General features: G+C 43.1%; 1 protein-coding gene across 1 annotated transcript in view; it reads right to left on the reverse strand.

Annotated features, from left to right (window-relative positions):
- The window catches only part of ZDHHC6 (zinc finger DHHC-type palmitoyltransferase 6), a 395617-nt gene extending 377288 nt beyond the window's left edge, over positions 1 to 18329 (reverse strand). Inside the window, exons 1-2 of the mRNA XM_069611791.1 lie at positions 17892 to 18329; positions 14585 to 15066 (exon numbers count right to left, since the gene is read on the reverse strand). Coding sequence (XP_069467892.1) covers positions 14585 to 14929 — 345 coding nt within the window. The 5' untranslated portion in view covers positions 14930 to 15066; positions 17892 to 18329. The remainder of the gene's footprint in view (positions 1 to 14584; positions 15067 to 17891) is intronic.
- Between the last annotated feature and the right edge of the window lie 1148 nt (positions 18330 to 19477).

The following is a 19477-nucleotide window of genomic DNA, read 5'->3' on the forward strand; positions in this document are numbered from 1 at the left end:
CTCTTCAATCAGTTGAGGTTTTTTTTTGCTTCACACGCTTTTCCCCCTTTCTGGGTTACACCCAAGCTTATGCTGGTTGCTTCAGCTGGGCATATTGGCTTCTTCTCAGGGTAGATCCTATCTCTTTGAAGGCCGGAGATCGGCTCGCCGAAAGGACACTACTGCAGCACCTCAGCAGCACCCGATTGAGTCTATAGTCAGCGACTCAGGTGAGGCGAGGAGTAAGATAAAGAATGAGAGATAGCTAAAAAAAAAAAGAAGAAAAAAAAAAATTAAAACATGAAATATTACCATCAGTTAATTGGTGGTGTAGAAGGAACTCCGAGGTGGCAGGAGAAAATCTCTCCTTGTCGAAATCTTTTTTTTTTTATTGGTCAAGTAAAACACAGTAGAAATCATCAAGGGGGAGAGGAATATCATTCTTGCATGTGGCAAACAAATCAGTGGGGAAAAACAAGATCAATGTAATGTGTATTGTAGCCTTGTGGAAGAAGATGTGAACTCGGTTGTTGAAAGTCGTAAGACTTTCAAGGAGCCATTTCTTTAATTAACTTTCCACAATATGGATCTAAGTGTTGAAAGTGTGAAGCAAGCCTCACCATAGAGTACTTATAGTAGTGGTAGGAGTTTTATCCTGGCAGGTGTGAGACAGGCATGTTATCAAGAGAGATGAGACAGACAAATATATATTTCTAAACAAAGCTTTATTAATAATCAGGATGATGGAACGCCGAACCCACCCTATGTTATGATGGGATTTTCCCTACCTAAAGAAAGCAAAGGAAAGTCTGAGTCCACAAGTCTAAACCAAAAAGTCTGTGGCCCAAGATAAATACTCTCCAGTTCTTTGGTTCCCAGGGTTCCCTTCCCCAAGATTTATACTAAGCAGTTGAATTGTTTCCTCTGTTCACAAGAGAACATAGGGTCCGTATGACCAGTCCTTTGGTTAGCTTCACCAAGGCCAAACACCTCTTCGCTGCTTTTCCAATATTTAGTGATTTCTGGTCTAAGCGCTGTTGTCAGACCACACGGCCCATCCATCACAGGTCACGCAACCATAGGTTTCCCCAAAGCCGTTGTTCAGTAATATTCAAGACAACTCTTCAATTCCCTTATAGGTCTTTCACATTATTCTTTAATTTATTTATTTTATTCAGATTTGTAGCGCGTGCAACAGCCCACGGGCATTGTGGCGCTTGTTACAGACAGTTCTTAGTTACATGAACATTTGCAAATTTGTAGTTGCTATTTTTCGAAACAGTTTATAGTTACAGTTAGATTAAAGCATTTGCAATTTACAATGCAGAAAGTGAGGCTTTAAGTTTTCTTCGGAAGGCAAGAAGCGAGTTTTCTGCTGCAATGTCTGTGGGAAGAGCGTTCCAAGAATTGGCAGCAATGTAGGGGAAGCCTAGGCCGCCAGCTTTGGCCCTATTGATTCGTGGGATGTGAAGTTGGTTGGTGTATTGTGTACTAGTGGGTCGTGTAGAGGAGGATTTGGTAATTGTCTCCGATAGGCATGATGGTGCAGAGAGAGAGAGGCATTTATGTGTGAGGGGGAGGATTTTGAAGGTGCTTTTCTGGCACGGGGTTCTCGATATACTGGTTCTTCGAGAAAGTTCATGCAGTCTTTTAGCACTTCATAGGCTGATCAAGTAACAGCTTTCTTTTCATTCAATATTTATGCAGCATTTACTGGTTTTCCTTCAAACCCGTTCAATATTCAGTGAATGTTAATATTGCATTATAGTCATCAGGATAGAGCTTTTCATTCAGTTCAGTTTTCAGTAACTAACTAAGTTGTGCAGGCTTGAATGGCACTTTTTATGCAGTTCTGGATAGTGGAAGTGTAGTTTTCAATTGTGTAGGCTTAAACAGCACCTTTAATTCAGTACAACATTTAAAAAGTGTAATATTGCACTACTTGCGTGGACCATTATTTCGAAGATCCCTTGGAGCGCTCCGGCGTTCCTAGTGTTTCCCCGACACTTACGGGGTCTCTGCGGCTCAGTTCAGCAGCTTCCCCCCTCCCATCCCCGAGCGGGAAAAAGTTTGCTGGGTGCGCCGCTCAGCACACACCGGCCTACATGCTTGGCTTCGCCTCTGCTCCCTGACAGCGCTTGTTGTACGCCTTCCCTCACCAGGGCTCCCAGTCCTGCACAGTCACCTCGGCAAGTCTCTCTGGATCTTCGTCGGCATGTTGGCGTCTTGGCTTTTCGCTCCTAAGCACAGCAATTCCTCGTCTCTTTTCCTTCTGCGACTGCACCTTCCATGTGCTTCTGCATTCCACCTTTTATACTCTCTTCTACTACTAACAGGCTGCAAGTGAAATCAGGCATCTCAATTGCCAGACCCTGCTTGATCCCATTAGTGAGACATGCATGATCTTCACTGCTACATGCCTCCAGGCCACTCTTCTTCGTCCCAGTACCAAAGTGGTGTTTATAATTCGAAATATGTACTATTTCTAGTTGCTGCCTCTTCTCCTCAGTGGATGAGATTGGCAATAGCCCATAAAGGCTAAGGGATGGGAGGTCAGGATCAGCAAAGGGGCGGGTTGGGCATGCCTCACTTTCGAGTACCCTCTTTGCCACCGAACTGAACTCCTACTGGTAGGATCCCCGGACACACAAAAAACACTCAGTTCAGCCACTTCATCATTGACTCCATCAGAATCCCAGTATTCAACACAGTGAAAACCCTAGGAGTCTATCTGGATTCCAACCTATGACGAGGCAAGTCAATGCATTTGCCTCATCTGCAGCTTACCATGCAAAAGTCCTTAACGCGGCCAGGCCCTTTCTCTCCAAAGAGAACTGTGCCAACATAGCCAGAGCTATCACAGGCTCTAGGTTGGACTACTGTAATGTACTCTTTCAAGGGACTTACTCTAAAAATCTTCAAAAATTGCAAGTCATTCAGAACAGTGCCCTGAGTGCAGCCCAAAGTATCTCTAAGAGAGAACATATCACTGACGCTAGAAAATCAGCCACTGGCTCCCAACAAAGGAGAGGGTTATATTCAAAGCCCTGACTCGCACCCATAAGTGCATCCACCTCTCTGCACCAGCCTACCTGTCACAAAGAATCCACCCCGCCACATCTATAAGGCCTTCCAGAACGCTTACGCAAACATGCTCACCGTGCCCAGGGTAAAAAGAGCCACCTTGCCTCCCTACACTGGAACGCCCTTCCCACGACTCTGCGGGCCGAATCCTCACTCACTGCCTTCTGCAAAGCTATGAAAACCACTTCGCTTGATCAACACTACAGTCCCGTGGGACTACTCACCTCACCCTTTGAGAACCTGCAAATGTACCGCTACTGCAACTAGCTTACTGTACTCATTTTTTTTCAATGCGCAATATGTATAATGTAAAATGTGTAAATGTACCTCGCTGCAACTAAGCTTTCTGCAAGTAACAGCGCCACGATGCACTTGGGATGTTTGTGCGTTATACAAATGTAAAAATAAAAATCCCCAAGGACCCTCCACTCAAGTGATCCTCCCTCGCTTGACCACCCCCAAGGTCGGGATCTAAAAGCGATGGCCCTTCCCTGACCACCTGAACAGAAGATCCCTGGCGAGTAGATGAGAGTACCTTCAGGTTTCTCATTCAGGCAAGTATACCAGGAAAAGTACTATTAGTGGTTAGTCCTGGCAGGTTAGTGAACCAGGAAAAAGATAATAGTACTGCAATGTGGTAGACGGTTGTGATGGAAAGAAAGCGGCAAGTTCGATAACGTTTTGTCAGAATGGTAAAAACCATTCTGACAAAACGTTATGGTTTATAAAAAAGAAGTGTGAAAGCTGTTATTCTTCAAAGAAGATAAATCATTAATTATTTTTTTAAAGGAAAAATTATATTGAATACGGATTGGAAGTGTGAAAACAAAGTCTTTATGGTTTAGCAAGAATGACAATCATTTTGAAGACTAATACATTTGGGTTAGTAATTAGACTATCCTAGTGCCAAGTGAAAGACTTATGAAATTAGAACTTTGGAGTGGAACTTTGCTATTGAAAACTTCAAGATTTCGTTTGAAATATCCCGAATTAATCCTGGGGAAGGGGATCCGACCCTGGTTACAAGGATACTCGTTTGCAGTGTCTATGTTTGGATATAACTTATTTTATTGGGTTTAACAGCCATATGATGTCAGTATGATTTTGTTACATGTGAGGGACAGATAACTTTTGATATAAAGAGTGTTTTCCTTTAGTCTTAGTTTGACAGGTAGAGAAATCCTCATTAGGTTAAGTAAAGCGAGACGTTTATCTCACATTTATTTAATAAAATGGCTACTTGTAAGAAAACTATCAACTTGTCCCCCTCGCATTTCTGACCACTCACAGGTGATACTTTTACTTTCATCATAAGTGTCTCTCCCCTCTTGCTAGGGTTGGGGTGAAAAGCGCTGCTACAATTCCCACAAAAGTTCCTACCCAGGACTGCCTTACGGCGATAGCGGCACTTCCACTGGAGCGGGACAGCAACAGCAGTGACGCAGCTCACGGCACGTAGAGGAACAATGGGGCATCCACCCCTCAGCATGCCTGTGCTGGAACACTGAAAGCTGGGATGGCGTCGTGCTCCACTCAAAAGGAGGAGACACGCTGGCAGAGAGGCGCTGCAGGACCTCTGAGGAAAGGCCCTAGCCTTTTCCTTCAGCAGCACTTGCACAAGTCCCAGATGTTTGGAACACCACAGAGCCTATGGTAGGACCTGGTTTCAAATTCCCATAGAGGAAGTCAAGGGAATTAAAGGGTGCACCTACATTAAAAAAAGAAAAAAAAAAAATAGGAACCTGAGCCCAAGGACAAGACAAATCATATTTTAAAGAGGCCCGGGATCCTAGAAGAATAAAAAGGAAATGAATAAAGTAAAAACATGATTAAAACAACAGACGTCCAACTGGTCAATCAGCAGAGAGAGAGCCCAACACGGCCCACCACAGTAGAGAAACCCTGTCAGCCAATCTGGTAAGCAGGGCTTTCCTTCAAATCAGCAGCCAATAGGATGAGGAGGAGTCTGGCTATAAAAGCTGAGCCAGCTCACTCTGAACTTGTCAGGGACAGGATTCCTCTCTTTTTCGCCAGAAGCTGGTGAAGGGAAGACGAGTGGTATCCTGAAGGAGAAGATGCTGCCTGGGTAAAGGAGCCCGACTACCCCTGAGCAGTGCCCGAGTAGAGGAAGAGGCTGAGGAAACTGACTGACCCAGAGGATGAAGGAGAGTACCCATGCAGCGCACCTAGGCCCAAAAAGATGGGAGAGCTGACCTGCCTTGGAAGAGGCTATGGCAACACCTCAAATGAGTAGAGGGGCAAAAGTCAAGTCTCCTGAAGAGGAGAGGGGCAAAGAGAAAAGGGCCACCGGGTAAGGTGAGAATACCTCACAGAGGGGGTAAGAGAAACTCAGAAGCCCAAGTAGAGGTTGGGGGGCCACATACTAAGCAACCAAGAGAGTGAGAGAGGGATGAATTAACCAAGAGATTAAGATAAAGAACTAAAGCACAGGACCCAGCTGATCCCTCACCCAAGAGGTCCTGCATCTGGAAGGCAACTACAGATCCCAGTTTGCCGTGTTGCTGGTCTACCAAAGGAGGCCAGGAGAAGGACTCCGTGAATTGATGGGTGTTACTTTAGGGAAGGACTTTTAGAGGTGTCCCTTTCCTCCACGCCGACAACACTTTTCCACTTTATATCCTTCCATCAAGTTATTTCCTAATTTCACCATTTGATTCAGCCATTCCGACAACTCACTATTTTAGGAACATTTGATTCAGGAAACCTTTATAATAAGTTGAGGATTAGTTGCAATAGACAAGTTCACTTTATGGTCGTTAGTACTTTGGCATGTTACGTTTGCCTTACTCACACAGAGATGGACTTCATAATGTATGTTGGAACACTTTCCTCAAACTCCACCTTGTCTTATGCTTGCTTAAAGAATTTTCTTAGAAAAGACCCAATGCCCAAGACATTTCTGAACCAGGTCATCACAGGTTTCACCCACCTAGACTTCATCCCTCATTAAGCTCCGACTTTGCACTTCTCTTTGGCTCCATCTAGGGCCTGGGAATAACTCTCAGAAGGCCAAGTGTCAACTGCATGCCTTTGGCTCAGATGTTCCTAAACATCAGACCCTCCTCCATCAAGCTTAGCTGTGTCCGTCTGTGTCCCTCAGCCGTCCCCATCCTCCTGGAATGCCGTACTAGCTTTGCCAATTCTTGCAGACAACTGAGCATTTATGGAGCGGGGGAAGGGGAGGGGGGGGGGTGTTGCCCAAACCCGTTTCCTCTCATTTTCTTCCATTCACTCAATTCCCCAGGTGTGGATCATCCATTGTTTCTCCATCTTGAATAGCTGTCTGGAAATCAATCATAGCCGGGAGAACCCAGGTCCACCCTTTTGAAGTCGTTGGAGATTCCTAAAGCATCAAGTGGCTCCACAAAGTGCTGCTGTGGAATGTAGCCACCGATTCACACTGGTGACCTCCTTCAATGGAACACAATGGTAAAAGGGAGAAAAAAAAGGCATTGTGTGTATTCCTCCACCGGGGAGGAAGCATGGTGTGGGTTCCTCCACTGGAGAGGTAGCAGTCTCTCCCTATACTGCACAGGTGTTAGTATGCAGAGAGAGCCAGACTGATCCAATGCAATGCTTGGTCTCTTGCTATAGAAAGGGTTGCATCCGTGTATGTTTGCTGCACCTTGGCTGGACTAGCACAAAAGGGATAATGGACCTGCTAGCTTCTGTGTATTGTCACCTGCGTAAGAGGTTGGGTTGGGTCTGGGCAGGCAGGAAACTCCAAGTCAGGGGCATGGGGGAGACTCCAGGCTTTCCTGCATATACTTCCACCATCTAGCGCTGTATGTCCACCTAGAGCCCCTCCAGCCTGCTTAGATAATCCTCCCAATGTGACCGTCAATCATTCTTAGATTATTTCTTAAAACACCCAGAGGCCAATTTCTGTAAATTAATTGCTGACAAAAGATCAGACATGAGGGACACTAAACTCCAATTGATTCCTTGGGTGTGATAAATATGAATATATACAGTTTTCTATTGTCCAGGGGTTCAGAAATCAGCCACTACAAAGCACATGGGCCTAAACTGGCACTTTTGCAAGAGGTCATTATAATAAAATACTGGATTTGCTGGACGCATCTCGTATTGTGCCTGTTCACACCCGCTCGTTTTCCTATCCCTATGCTAAGGAGAAACAGGCATTTTGAGAAATTAAGCAAAAAGATAAATGGGGAAGATTGCTGTTACTCTGGAACCTGAAGAGCTAAACGTAGAGTGAATACAAAGAGGTGAAAACACATGTTGAATGGAATGAGCAGCAACCACCTCAAGAATAGGCAAGAGAACCAACTGGAAACGAGAAGCCAGGGAAATCACAAAGGGTTAAGAACGTGGTGATGCTGAAAGAACAGGAGTGAAGAAATGAATGCCTGGAAAGGAGTAGATATTTTTAAAAAGGCATGATTTTTCTAGCTGCCGTCTAGTGTCATAGAAATAACTGTCTCCACAACAAAGGAGAGAGAACATTATTGATAAAAAAAGAAAAAAAAATATTTAAAATAAAATTATACTAGCTGGGGCGTATGTAAAAGATGAATTTCACCGACTTGCATGCAGTGTTCATTTGGGAGGTAGACAAGCACAACCATTTAACCCTAAAGCTAGCCTCGAACTCACCCAACTGCCACACTTGCATACCAGAACCCTTCCATCAGCATATTCTAAAATACAAAATGCTGCAACAACGCCCCATGGCCCCAGCAAAGCATACCCTCGCTAGAAGAGGGCTTCTACATCATTTAATAGCTTATAAATGTACTTTTTTTAATTTTATTTTTTTAAAGAGGCTCAAAATGCACAGCCAACATGATGGCGATATCCAGTTCATTGGGGTGAAAGTGGCCCATTGTTTTGGCAAAGTCGGACACTTCGATGAGTTACTTCACCGAGCAGCCAAGCATGTTGTCCAGTAATTTTTTTATTAATGTGTTATAGTTTATAAAGAAACTTTTCACATAAATATCATAAACAAAGATATATGTATAAACCACATACACATCCGAATGGAAATATTTCATAAGTTAAATCATACCTAATAAAATCATGCACTTTGCATAATTAAAACAAACGATAGAAGTACTAAAATTACAGCCTTGATATTTCACGTTACTTCCTTAATTAATTTCTGGGTTATTCAGGGGGAACACCTTGTAACCGACAGCAAACACCCAGCACAACCATACCATTTAAATACAAATCCCAAGCAGGTTCTCAATCACTAACCACACTTTATACTTGCAATAAAGTTCTTCAAGTTGGAAGCATTGACATTGTGCCATCAAACGATATCCTCCCCAATATATTCGATGTTATGTACATATTTATCATAGTATCTTTTGTACATATTCGACATCTTATGGTCAATAGATGTTTCCCTGTCTCCATTTTTTTTATCCTTGCACAACCGACAATAGCAATCAATGAAAGGTATCTTACTTACTACACCAGTAATTGCCAAGAGTGTGAGACGATTTATCCTAACTAGTAGAATGAATCATCTCAGTCTTGGCGCTGGGCAGAAGTTCAAATATTGCTGTGGTTTTTTGTAAGTATATAGCATACTGTACAAACTGATATTTTTTTGAGACCTTCTAATCTGGCATAATTTTCTATCCAGTCCCCCAAATCAACTTTCCTTGATAAAGCAGATTTTACGGCAGGACAATATTCTCCCGCTCTCTTACTCCAATTTGTCTCTTCTAAGTACTTTTCAATATTTTCCTTAAAAAAGAGACTTCTTAGACTCCTTGCTGAGTTCCTGCCGCATAGATACCAACAACTGGTTACTAGAAGTATTCATAAACACTTGTGTATAGGCGCATTATAAATGCCATATCATATTATAACTTCATGTATAGTTCTGCCCTTCTCTTTAATACCAATGATTTCAATGAAAGGAGTCCTAATTCCAACCTAAGAATAGCCATCCGTATACTGGTAGGAAGTCCCAAGATCTTTTTCCAATACTTGCCCTCAACTACCTGCAACCACTTCAGATCAGTTACCTGCAGGGCTTCAAGACCATAGACCATCATTGGTACAAGTACTTGTTGATACAATAGCCTGTCAGCCCACATTGTGAATCACCCATGTGTCTTGGTAAAACGATAAACGAGGACTGTGATTTGTGCAGCTTTAACCGTTGTGGCTTGTATGCATAATCTGTAATCATTACCCCTTTCAAAATCAATGCCAAGGTACTTATAAATGGGCATGTATAGCATCTCTAATTCTTGTACCTTTACTCTAGTGCAGGCAATACTCTTGCTGCTTAACACCATAACTTGGGTTTTCTCCATATTAAATTACCAAATCGTTACTTTAAGCACACTGCCACAAAGCCTTCGCTGATCTCCGTAGTCCACTAATTGTATGGTCAAGAATGACCAGACCATATGCGTATGCAAGTACATGGCATTGCTCAGTTCCTACCTGTGGGGGGCAATTATGCACAAAGCAGATTGCCTTCGGCAGATCGTACACAAACAACCCTGTTTGACGCCTCGATTCTGCTCAACTTCTGCCGTCATGTTCCCTTGAGAAACTAACTTTAACGAGGCAGTGTTATTTAAGTGGAAGAGCCTCAAGTAGTATAATAGGCCGTATGGACATCCTAAGGATTCTAATTTTGACCATAGCAACACTCTTCGAACTGTCGAAAGCTGCTTTAAAAATCTATAAATAACGCATTTAGGGGAAGATTACCTTTCTTCCTGGCATTGGTACATGGGGTGTCTAATATCAGGTTATGAGAGGCAGAGTAACCCGTCCTAATAATCTATAGTTTCCTGGCTCATACTTATCACTCTTTTTGAATTGGGACAAGAATTGACTCCTGCCAGGAACTTGGGATCCTCCCCTCAGCTAACTTATCAAATAGGATCTTCAAAAACTCCACCCAAAATACTGGATTACTTTTCATCACACTGTTAGCCAAACCATTAGGGCCTGGTGCACGAGATAACTAACTTTTTATTTTTAATGCAAGTTGTTCTACCGTAATGTTAAAAATTGAGGTCTAGGCGGACAACTAATTGGTGGGCTCAAACCAACTTCATCTGGAGGGATGTTCACAGGTGTGCTCCTATGGGGTTAATCATAGGGGTATACCCATTACACCTTGCCTCACCCAGTAAGGCCCATATGTTGCGTGTGTTCTTAGTGAACAGTAATCATACCATATCCTGCCATTGTGTTAATTTCCTCAAATTTTTGTTTGTTTTATCCATGCTCTATTTGTTCTTAAGAGTCTTACTAATAGAGCAATAGGAAATATACGTAGGGCTTGTCTTTTTTGGCCCTTTGAATTGCTGCTCTCAGAATTCTCTTGGCATCTCTGACCTCATAATCATATCTATTTATCTTAACCGGACCGCCAATATCCGTCCTAGTCCCCTCTGTGGCATAAGCCCTAGAGAACAGGGAAGTCCACTTTTCAATGTAATCAACAGACATATCCCGTAAAATGGTTATATCAGGATGCTGTTCAGCTGCTATCGCATTTGCCTCTTTTGTGATATTTTTCTCTGACTAGCAAATACGTGTAGCAGCGTGGTTAGTTCTCATATTTCCCAGCGGTCTCAGGTTAGATTTCAGTTCTTTTATCTTTAGGGTCAGAGAGAGTGACGCATGGTCACTCCAGCATTTAATATTTATTTCAAGATCCTTCACGTAAGCTGCAATTTCAGGGGGGATAAAAAAATATATAGTCCAGGGTGCTTTTAGCTTTGCCACTTTCCCCATGTAGATTTACCAGAATAGTCACTTAGCGTCCGGCCATTATCATTTCCATCCCCCATTGGTTAAAGAAGCTTAGCCATTAGTGCCCCACATACATGAGTAACATTTTGCATACCGATCTTAAATTGGGATTATTAGAAGGCCAGTACCCACCAGTCATATGGCAGTTAAAGTCCCTGATAGTAATCATGCATTTGTTCTCCTGCTTTAATGACCAGTCATTCATGACCCCATGCAGTGTTTCCTGCATAGCTTCATTCTGAACAGCTCCCGGAGGGCAGTAGAGATTAATCAGCAAAACTTTTTCTATCATTCCCTCGATTAACATTTCAAATTCCACAACTACAAGAAAATCATAATTTTGTGAAAATACGGCGGGACTTATCATTATGAGCTATTCCAACAATTAGCCCCCATAAGGTCTGCCAGGCTGACCTTTTTTGGCACAAGACTGATACAAGGTATACCCGCTTAGTACAATTTGAGTGGTGAGCCATGTCTCTTGAAAGCAGACGAATGAGAACTTGGTGATACATGGAAGAGAGCCTCCAGATGAGAATAGGTGGCTGAACCCTCTACAATTCAATGACAAAATCTTGTAATCTCCTTCCTTTTTCAGGACCCCTGGTAGGGATTCAGCCAACCACTTGAGAATATTTTGGATATCTTCAACTTGTGCAGGTTTCCCAGTTGAAATCGGGGTAACAATGGACTTGGTCTTCGGTGCCACCATCATTTCCCTTGGACAAGTCCAATCCTCTTTATCTGGATCAGCATCCACTTCAACGTCTGCCTCCAATAAAGTTGTCTTTATAAATTCGGATCAATTGAGACGTAGATTGAAATTTACAATGTATGGCCGATACATTAGTGTTCCGGCTATTGAAAGGCTCGACAAATTCAAAAACAGCGGAATGCAATACGCTCAGTTGGGGAATTGAATGCAATCTAGTCAAGAAGTCGGATCGAGTGAGCCAGTCGCGATCACTATTTTGATACATGTTCTTGATTGTTACAATGTTCTTCTTGGTCCACTCTGATCCTGCTTCCTTGACTGCATCTGTGGAGTTTGTTTTGTCTCTTGGTGGCTCAGTTTGCCTTATACTGAGTGGGGTCGATGAAATCTTGTCAGGTTCTTCTTCAATAGAAGACCGACAAAGGTCTGCCATTTCTTCCACTGTCACTGGTGCCTCGTCCCCATCGGAGATTAGCCAACTCGTGAGGCAACCTTCGCCCATCTTACTGCGTTTTTTAGCCCTTGCTGCTCTTTTCTTAGTTTTTACCATTCGCTTTTCTACTGGGAGCATGGGCGGTAGTGGGGAAGCTACTGTACAGGGCCATTTTTTTTTTATATTGCGGTCCTTTTAGCTAGTCTTCGCTCTTTACGTGAGAAATAAATCTCTGAATTATTTTCCTCAATTGTGTCAGGTATCGGCATCACATTAGGTTCCACCGCCAATCTCATTGCCTCAGATAAATTGTTCTCTGCCTCTTCAGTCAGGCTTTGGTTAGTATTATTGGTGGGAGCAAAATTAATGGCATTCTCCAATATGCATCCACACATATTCAGTAGATCTTTAGGGCAAATTGGAGCGACAGGAAAAAGAAAAAAAAAACATCAACGCTAACTTCCATTACAGTGTGATCAGCATGTGCCGCCAAGTTTAGTGAAACAGACAACTGCTCTGTGTGACTTGTTGGCAGCAGCAAATCTTTAGTCGGCAGGCCCGGCATATCACCCTCCATGACATTCGGGGGAGCCATTGATCTTTGCATTGACAAACATAATTCTAGCAAAAGAATTGTTGTCAATTTCTCCTTCATTATCTCCTGTAGATCGTTACCGCTCAAACTAGTTTTTTCGCCAGTCGCCGTTATAGTGAGATTCTTTTCCTTTCCAGGGTTTCCCGTGTTAGTTAGAAAGAAGCAATCGTCCCTGTATTTACTGGGGCAGGTTTCTCAATTTTGCTTCCATCATCCTTCCCCCACCCCCCCCCCCGACTTCGCTACACGTTCTTTCACATTCTTTATCTGTAAATTATAATTGGAAGCAGCACCCTTTTTACAGGCAGGCATCTTTCCTATTCTAGTGCTTTTCTTAGAAGTAATGACTGTTATATATAATTATAAACGTAACTGATCTACAATTTAACAGTCAATCGTAATGAAAGCACAACTTCCTCACTATATAGTAGTGATTTACGGGAACTACTCGACCAATAGTGAGCATGGCTGGGTAAAACACTATTGATGTGTTCGCCGTTGCACACGGAGCGACAGACTGCGCTTTCTTCCGATACTCACAAGGGGCCGGCTTCACCCGATGGCACCACGCAGTCACTGCGGTCTCTACTGTTACCTCGACCGCAGCCTAAATCCACAGACTCTTCCCCCACTGTGGTCGCTTTCCAGGGCAGCGTCCTCGGAACCTGCCTCTGGGTCAGTCATTCAAATTAGAGGAAAGGACCTGGTAGCCACATACACTTCCTCGTAGAATGTCAGAGAGTCGTCAAGCCGCACTGAGTCTCTGGCAAGCAAACAGTCAGCCACTTCTGACAACCGTATTGATTGAGCTATATGTGAATATATATTCATTAAAGTGCACAATTTCCATCACCAATATACAAAGACCTCCCTCGTGAGTACTACTTGCACAAAAGTAATCAATTGCCATTTGCAACTGTGGGCCACTTTTTCATTAGTGCCCGAGTCCATCTTAATACCCCAGTCCAACCCTGGCCACAGTTCATACAATGGTCGCACACCGCAAGTAGTGAAATAAGCGCAGGAAACGGAGATTTAACGGTTGATAATGAAAAATGTTGCGACAGCGCACACAGCTGAGCTGCCCCATGGAGGATTAGAAAGACAAAAACTCCATCAATAGTCTTCAGTGACATTAGGAAGGTGCCACCCTAAGCTTTATTTGGAGAGCTATGTTCTTATTTTAGATAGCCTGCACTTTTACCTCCTTCTGCTGAGAACTGTGCCTTTTTTTGTATGTACTTTATTTATTATAGTACCAAGAGAAAACGTTCTGTCCGCCGTCACCGGCAGACATGGTTTTTTTTTTTTCCTTTTCTTTTTTTTTAAATTATAGACTGCACCGACTACTTGTAAAGAAAAATTGCAACGAGCCTACCTTTTTGAGATCAATACCAGCCACAGCAAGTTTGCCCTCAAAACCTCACCTTTTGCCACTCACAGTTGTTTGTTCAAAAGCTAGCTCGCAAAAATAATCTTCTGCTCAATGCTTGGCAGTCCACCAATACACAGCGTTTCAGCTTCAGAAAAGCTGGGGCATTGAAAATGTGGTGTCAAAGAATCAGAAAGATGAGGTGGGGACACCGAACAACAAAAAGTAAATTCACCTAGGGTGCAAAGAAAGGGGTAACCATCAGATTGATTCGAAAAATGTATGTAAATGAGAGAGGTGAAGAGGGTGGAAGATGTTGAGATACCAGGAAAGAAAAAAAGAAAAAAAAAAGTCGGCTGTACCTTTCTGTATTTTAAAATCATACATTACTATAAAGCATACGTGAATTTGATAACAATGTAGCAACAAAACAGGTTCTTATGCCAAGCTATGTGACACAGCCATGGTTAGGAGTAGGAGTCTTCTGTAGTCTGTACAAATGTCTCACAAGGGTGCTGTACACTTAAAGACACCGGTCTCCATAATAGAAAAGGCATCACCCCATCCATTCACAAATACACCCCCTCCACCACATTTTCTGAGAGTTTGGTATCGTCTTACCGGTTTCCATCCCGTGGGAACATAACCTGGACCAATAAACATGGCATTGAAGTAGTTATAGAGGATCATGACGGTCCAGTTGATCAGCATAATGAAATTCAAACTGCCGCCAGCCGTGTCCAGGGGCCAGTACCAGAGGATTGAGTCAATCACTGCCATGATGGAACATATGGTTATTACGCTCAAGGCTATTATAGGGCCCCAGTGGCACAGTCGCTTCAGCTCATGCAGATTTTCAAACTTCACAGCGGAGCGAGGCACGCCCATTTTGAAGTGAGCAATGGGTGCAGGTGAAGGGCTTAATTTAAAGGCATCGAAGTAGGTATTGCGAGAAATGCTTTCCATCGATCATAGGTTTTCATGTTTTCCAAAATAGTCATTCTTCGAAAAACAAGCTCAATGGATGCTGGATAAAACATTACATAGTGTGACTAGGTGGCAGCTGCATGTTCTCCATGCCCAGCATTCTGTGAAGAGACACCCTGAAAAAAGAAAGAAAGAAGGCCGATTCAGAAAAACGGAAACTGAAGGCTCTTTTACAACCACTGGTGTGAAGATGTACTTTAGTGTAGACACAGGCACAAAAGCATTTTAAAATACAGGATCCATGCTATTAGCCAGCCATAAAAAGTCACTCAACGCCTCAAATTCTATACATGCACACCGTAGGTGTCGAAATGAAGATTTCATGAGCAGGAATTAAAAACTAGCTTCTAGGTATTAGGCATCTCCCGAGTAGGCAGGAGCCACCTCTTTAAAAAAAAAAACAGGAGCTAGTACATAGCATGCTACAAACCTAACGTTAATGTGATATCTAAACATGAACATTTTGTCCATTATATATAATAAATTGTGCATTAAATGTCTTCTAGATGTCTTCAATGCTTGTTTATATACTTTCTGAACTATTAAAGTCAGAGATATCGTTTTATGGCACTAGGTGGCCTCGGGAGCAAAGAGTAGCTCCTGGTAGCTGCTGCCGTCAAGCTAACCAGGCTCTCCAGCGCTGGAAGCAGGAGCTAAACAGCTCCCAGCCATTTCAAATCCTGCAAACCATGTCTTACTCAACAAGAGTCAACTAACACTAGTCAAATTATGCACCCTACAGAAACTACAGTTATGGTGACTTATTTTTAAAATTAAGCATGTGCAAGTTAAGCACCCCTCAAGCTCCCATAAATCCTTGTTTTTTCACTCCAGCAGGAACACTTGCACCAGCTGAAACACTGTGCCTCCCTGTGCAAACAATCTAAAGCTGTTGAAGATATTTAGTTAAAATGGCCACAGAACTAAACCAAAAAGTAACTGCATAAACCCAACCTTCGGTTTTAAATCAATCAATCTACTGAAATGGAGCAGTCAGACATTTAAATCATTGCTACAAGAGAATTGCCTAAGGTAGTGAGCCCATTCCAACCTGAAAGCTTGCAAATAGAAATAGGCGTTAGCCTAATGAGGGACCAGCTTTTTCAATATTGCAAAGGTTAGTTTGCGTATTTTGCAAGAACCAAACTGCACTTTGTTTTATGAGAAACATTGATAATTCTCTTACCGAATGCTGCATCTGCTATATCCATTACCTCCACACCAATCTTCCTTGTCACCTTAAATGGTGTAGGAGCAAACAAGCATCAGCAGTCCTTCAGATCCAGTTTCCCAAATATATAAAATAATTCAACAAAAGAAATAGCATCAACCCACTAAAATACCAAGAGCATTATGCCACCCTCTGGCAGGGATCAGCTACAAACCCACTAATGGAGCCAATGTTGATGCCTGCCTTCCTACGTTTTGAAAAAGCCTTTGTTGGACCCATGTATACCAATATATGCCTATTGTTACTCCATTTTATTATACTGAAGTAAACTGCCGGAGCGGGATTAGTCCAAGCAGTGATTGAAAGCAATGTAATTGGACTACACCGTCCATTCAATAGTTTAACATGTTCACTTATGATTGCTGCTATGAGGACGAAGCGGGTATGAAGGTATTCCACCTTTTTAAATGATCTCCAAACTATCTTGCCGTTTAGAGTCTAAATCATCAGGTGCATCAACACTACTAAAACATGTGTCAACAAGAAACTATCATCACGAGGTATAAAAACCAGAGGAAAGAGCACTCAAGTTAAAGCGTCACTGTTTTTCCAAACCATAAGCGCCCAGATGCCTACAGGTTAGGTGCGCAATATGAATAGCAAAATAAATAAATAGTTTTGGCAAACGCTTTACCAAATCAACCATCTTAATGTGATTTTGAGCATGCAAAAATTATTTGTCATTTTTAAATATACCGCAATATTTATGAAATGGGGCTAAAAGCACAAAATGTAGTATTTCGCCTATCTGCCACTTATAATTAGTATGACAAATCCATGTGAAGTTTCTCATAAGCAGCACCCCACACATCAAATACAGAAAGCAGCTCCCTTTCGGAGAGATTTTCAATCTAGATGCACAATAGGAACATAAATAACATTCTTTAAGTATAGAAGCTATTTGCAACTATTTTAATTATGCGTAAAATGTTGGAAATTGTACATATTAGTATTTTATAAAGCGCGGGATGGGGATTGGAACCTATGTTACTCTGCATGCATTGTCTTGCTTCAAAGCCAACGCACTGCCCCTGACCTATCCTTCAAGCCCTCACACGTGCCACAATATTTCCCTTTTCTTGATGCAAAAAGTATAAATCTGTGCGACGAGATGGGGGGGGGGGGGTTTATATATTAATACAGATAAAGTTCATGTTAATGTACACATCAATTCGAAAAGTTCCAAAAGTATATTTGCTTTATTTTTCCACACGGGTGGAAAACACATGGCCGAACCGTAGGGATAATAAAAAAAAAGTCCCGGAACTATCCTTTAAGAACATTGATTATGGACAGTGAGATATGTGAATGATTAATAAAGGATGTAACTTTTTGAATGTATATGCACATTTATATAAACTTTATTTTACTAGTTGCAAATAAAATGACAAGAGTGATAATGTAGTATTGCTTTGTAAGCAATGAAGCGTCAACTGAGTGTTCTTCCGGCGGTGTGAAGTTTAGTTCTTGAGGTCAAGGGCAATCACACTGCTTGTGTAGAGGTGGCAAGCGGCCAGTTAAGAACTCTGTAGGTTCTATCAACAGCCTTTAACCGGCGACTAGTTCCAAGGAGCGTCGCTGCAGAGGAGGGGGGTACCGTGCAGCAACAACTCGCACTTGCCAAAACGTAGACAAGGGGTCTCCGCTGAGCAACCCAAGGCGAAGATTCGGTGGGGGGGACATTACCACTGCTCCGATGGCCTTAAATACCTGCGGTGGAGGGCGCTGATGCTCTCGTGCCTCCGAATCAGCGGCAGAGCCCTGGCTGCCTCGGGGACTACGCCCGACCTCACTCGCTGGGTCAAGAAGAGAGCGGTAATGAAGAACTTCCGGCGTCTCGATAAAGAGCAGCAACGTACACGAGAAGATGCAGTAAAGGTGGAGAGGAAGCGCGCACCGCGGGGTGTAGAAAACACCGGCGAGCACATCAGCCGCAGACACCGCAGACCTGTAGCGGCTAGCTAGTTCCTATTAGAGGAAAGCCCCTAGCAACGCCAGATGCCCACCCACGTGACGTGCACGTTGGGACTCTTTATCTCGTGACCTGTTGATCACTAAATCCGGGATGACAGAAGCCAGAGACTCAATGAAAGTGAATGGGGTCGCACGTGGCCAGTGGTGGAAGTGTAGGAAAAGGAGTAGTGGAAGGGAACTATGTTCCCTACTGTCCTGCACCGCTCCCCATGGACCCCATCGCCTCGCCCCCCCCATGCACAATAAAAGCCCCACAACACATGGGCCCGCTGTTTAGAGCAACGTTCAGTGCAGTGCACTGAATGTGCAAGTTCCACATTTTTATTTTAAAACGAAACGGTTCCGGAACGGTTTCTTTTTAAAATAAAAGTATAGGAACGGTAAAACATAATTAAAAGAAGTAGAGGAGCACATACATGCCAACATTTTGCCACAGCTGGGAGGGAGATTTTGTGTCAGAAATCGGGAGAAGGGAATGTTCCCATTGGATTGAATTGAGGTTACAAATATTTTAGGAGGGAGAAAGTAAAAATGTGCAACATTTTAGATGAAAAAATCGGGAGTCTCCCGCCCAAATCGGGAGGGTTGGCATGTATGGGAGCACCGTCCCGCCCGCTTTGACCACTGCACATGGGCGTTCCCCTCCCGCTCCCAGGAACAGCGGGTGCACAGCCAGTTGGTAGATGTCAACTAAACCAGTCATTGAAGCGCATTACGAGTTTGGTGGTGTGCGGGAAAAATGTGGAGGTAATCTTGTTTACTTCAATTTTTCGCTCACCGCAACTTCAAGCTGGAGGTAACTCCTCCACCTTACCTCCAAAAATGTCCAGTAGAGCCCATTACATGAGGATTTACACCACCAAACCACCACTCAAGTGGTATTACCGCCCAAGAGGTGGTATAGATAATTCTGTTTGCTGGTATTCTAGAGGATATACTGCCGGAATATCAGCAAACTCGTGATTAAAGAGGGGAAGGCAGAAGCCAGACTGGTAAAACGCACTCAATGAAAGTTGATAGTATCTCACATGGGCGTTCCTCAAAGAACGAGGGATGGCAGGTGCATAGCCAGTTCCTTCCTGGAAATATCCTAGGTAGATTTCAACTAAACCCGTTGAAGTGATGGCTTCACATTGTGCACGTTATCCACTCAATAAAGAGGGTGTTTACACCAAGCCTATTTTTCTTTTCAGGGAAGTTTCTAGACAATATTGCGCCCAGGGTGAAACACCCGAATAGCCACCAGGTTGCTCCTCTTCTGCTAACCAGCACTACCACCCTCCAAAATCATTAAGCCGTTAAGATTTTAATAACGTGTAATT

The sequence above is a fragment of the Ambystoma mexicanum genome, chromosome 8 (genome assembly GCF_040938575.1).
Source record: "Ambystoma mexicanum isolate Mex_15411 chromosome 8, UKY_AmexF1_1, whole genome shotgun sequence".
Classification (NCBI taxonomy): domain Eukaryota; kingdom Metazoa; phylum Chordata; class Amphibia; order Caudata; family Ambystomatidae; genus Ambystoma; species Ambystoma mexicanum.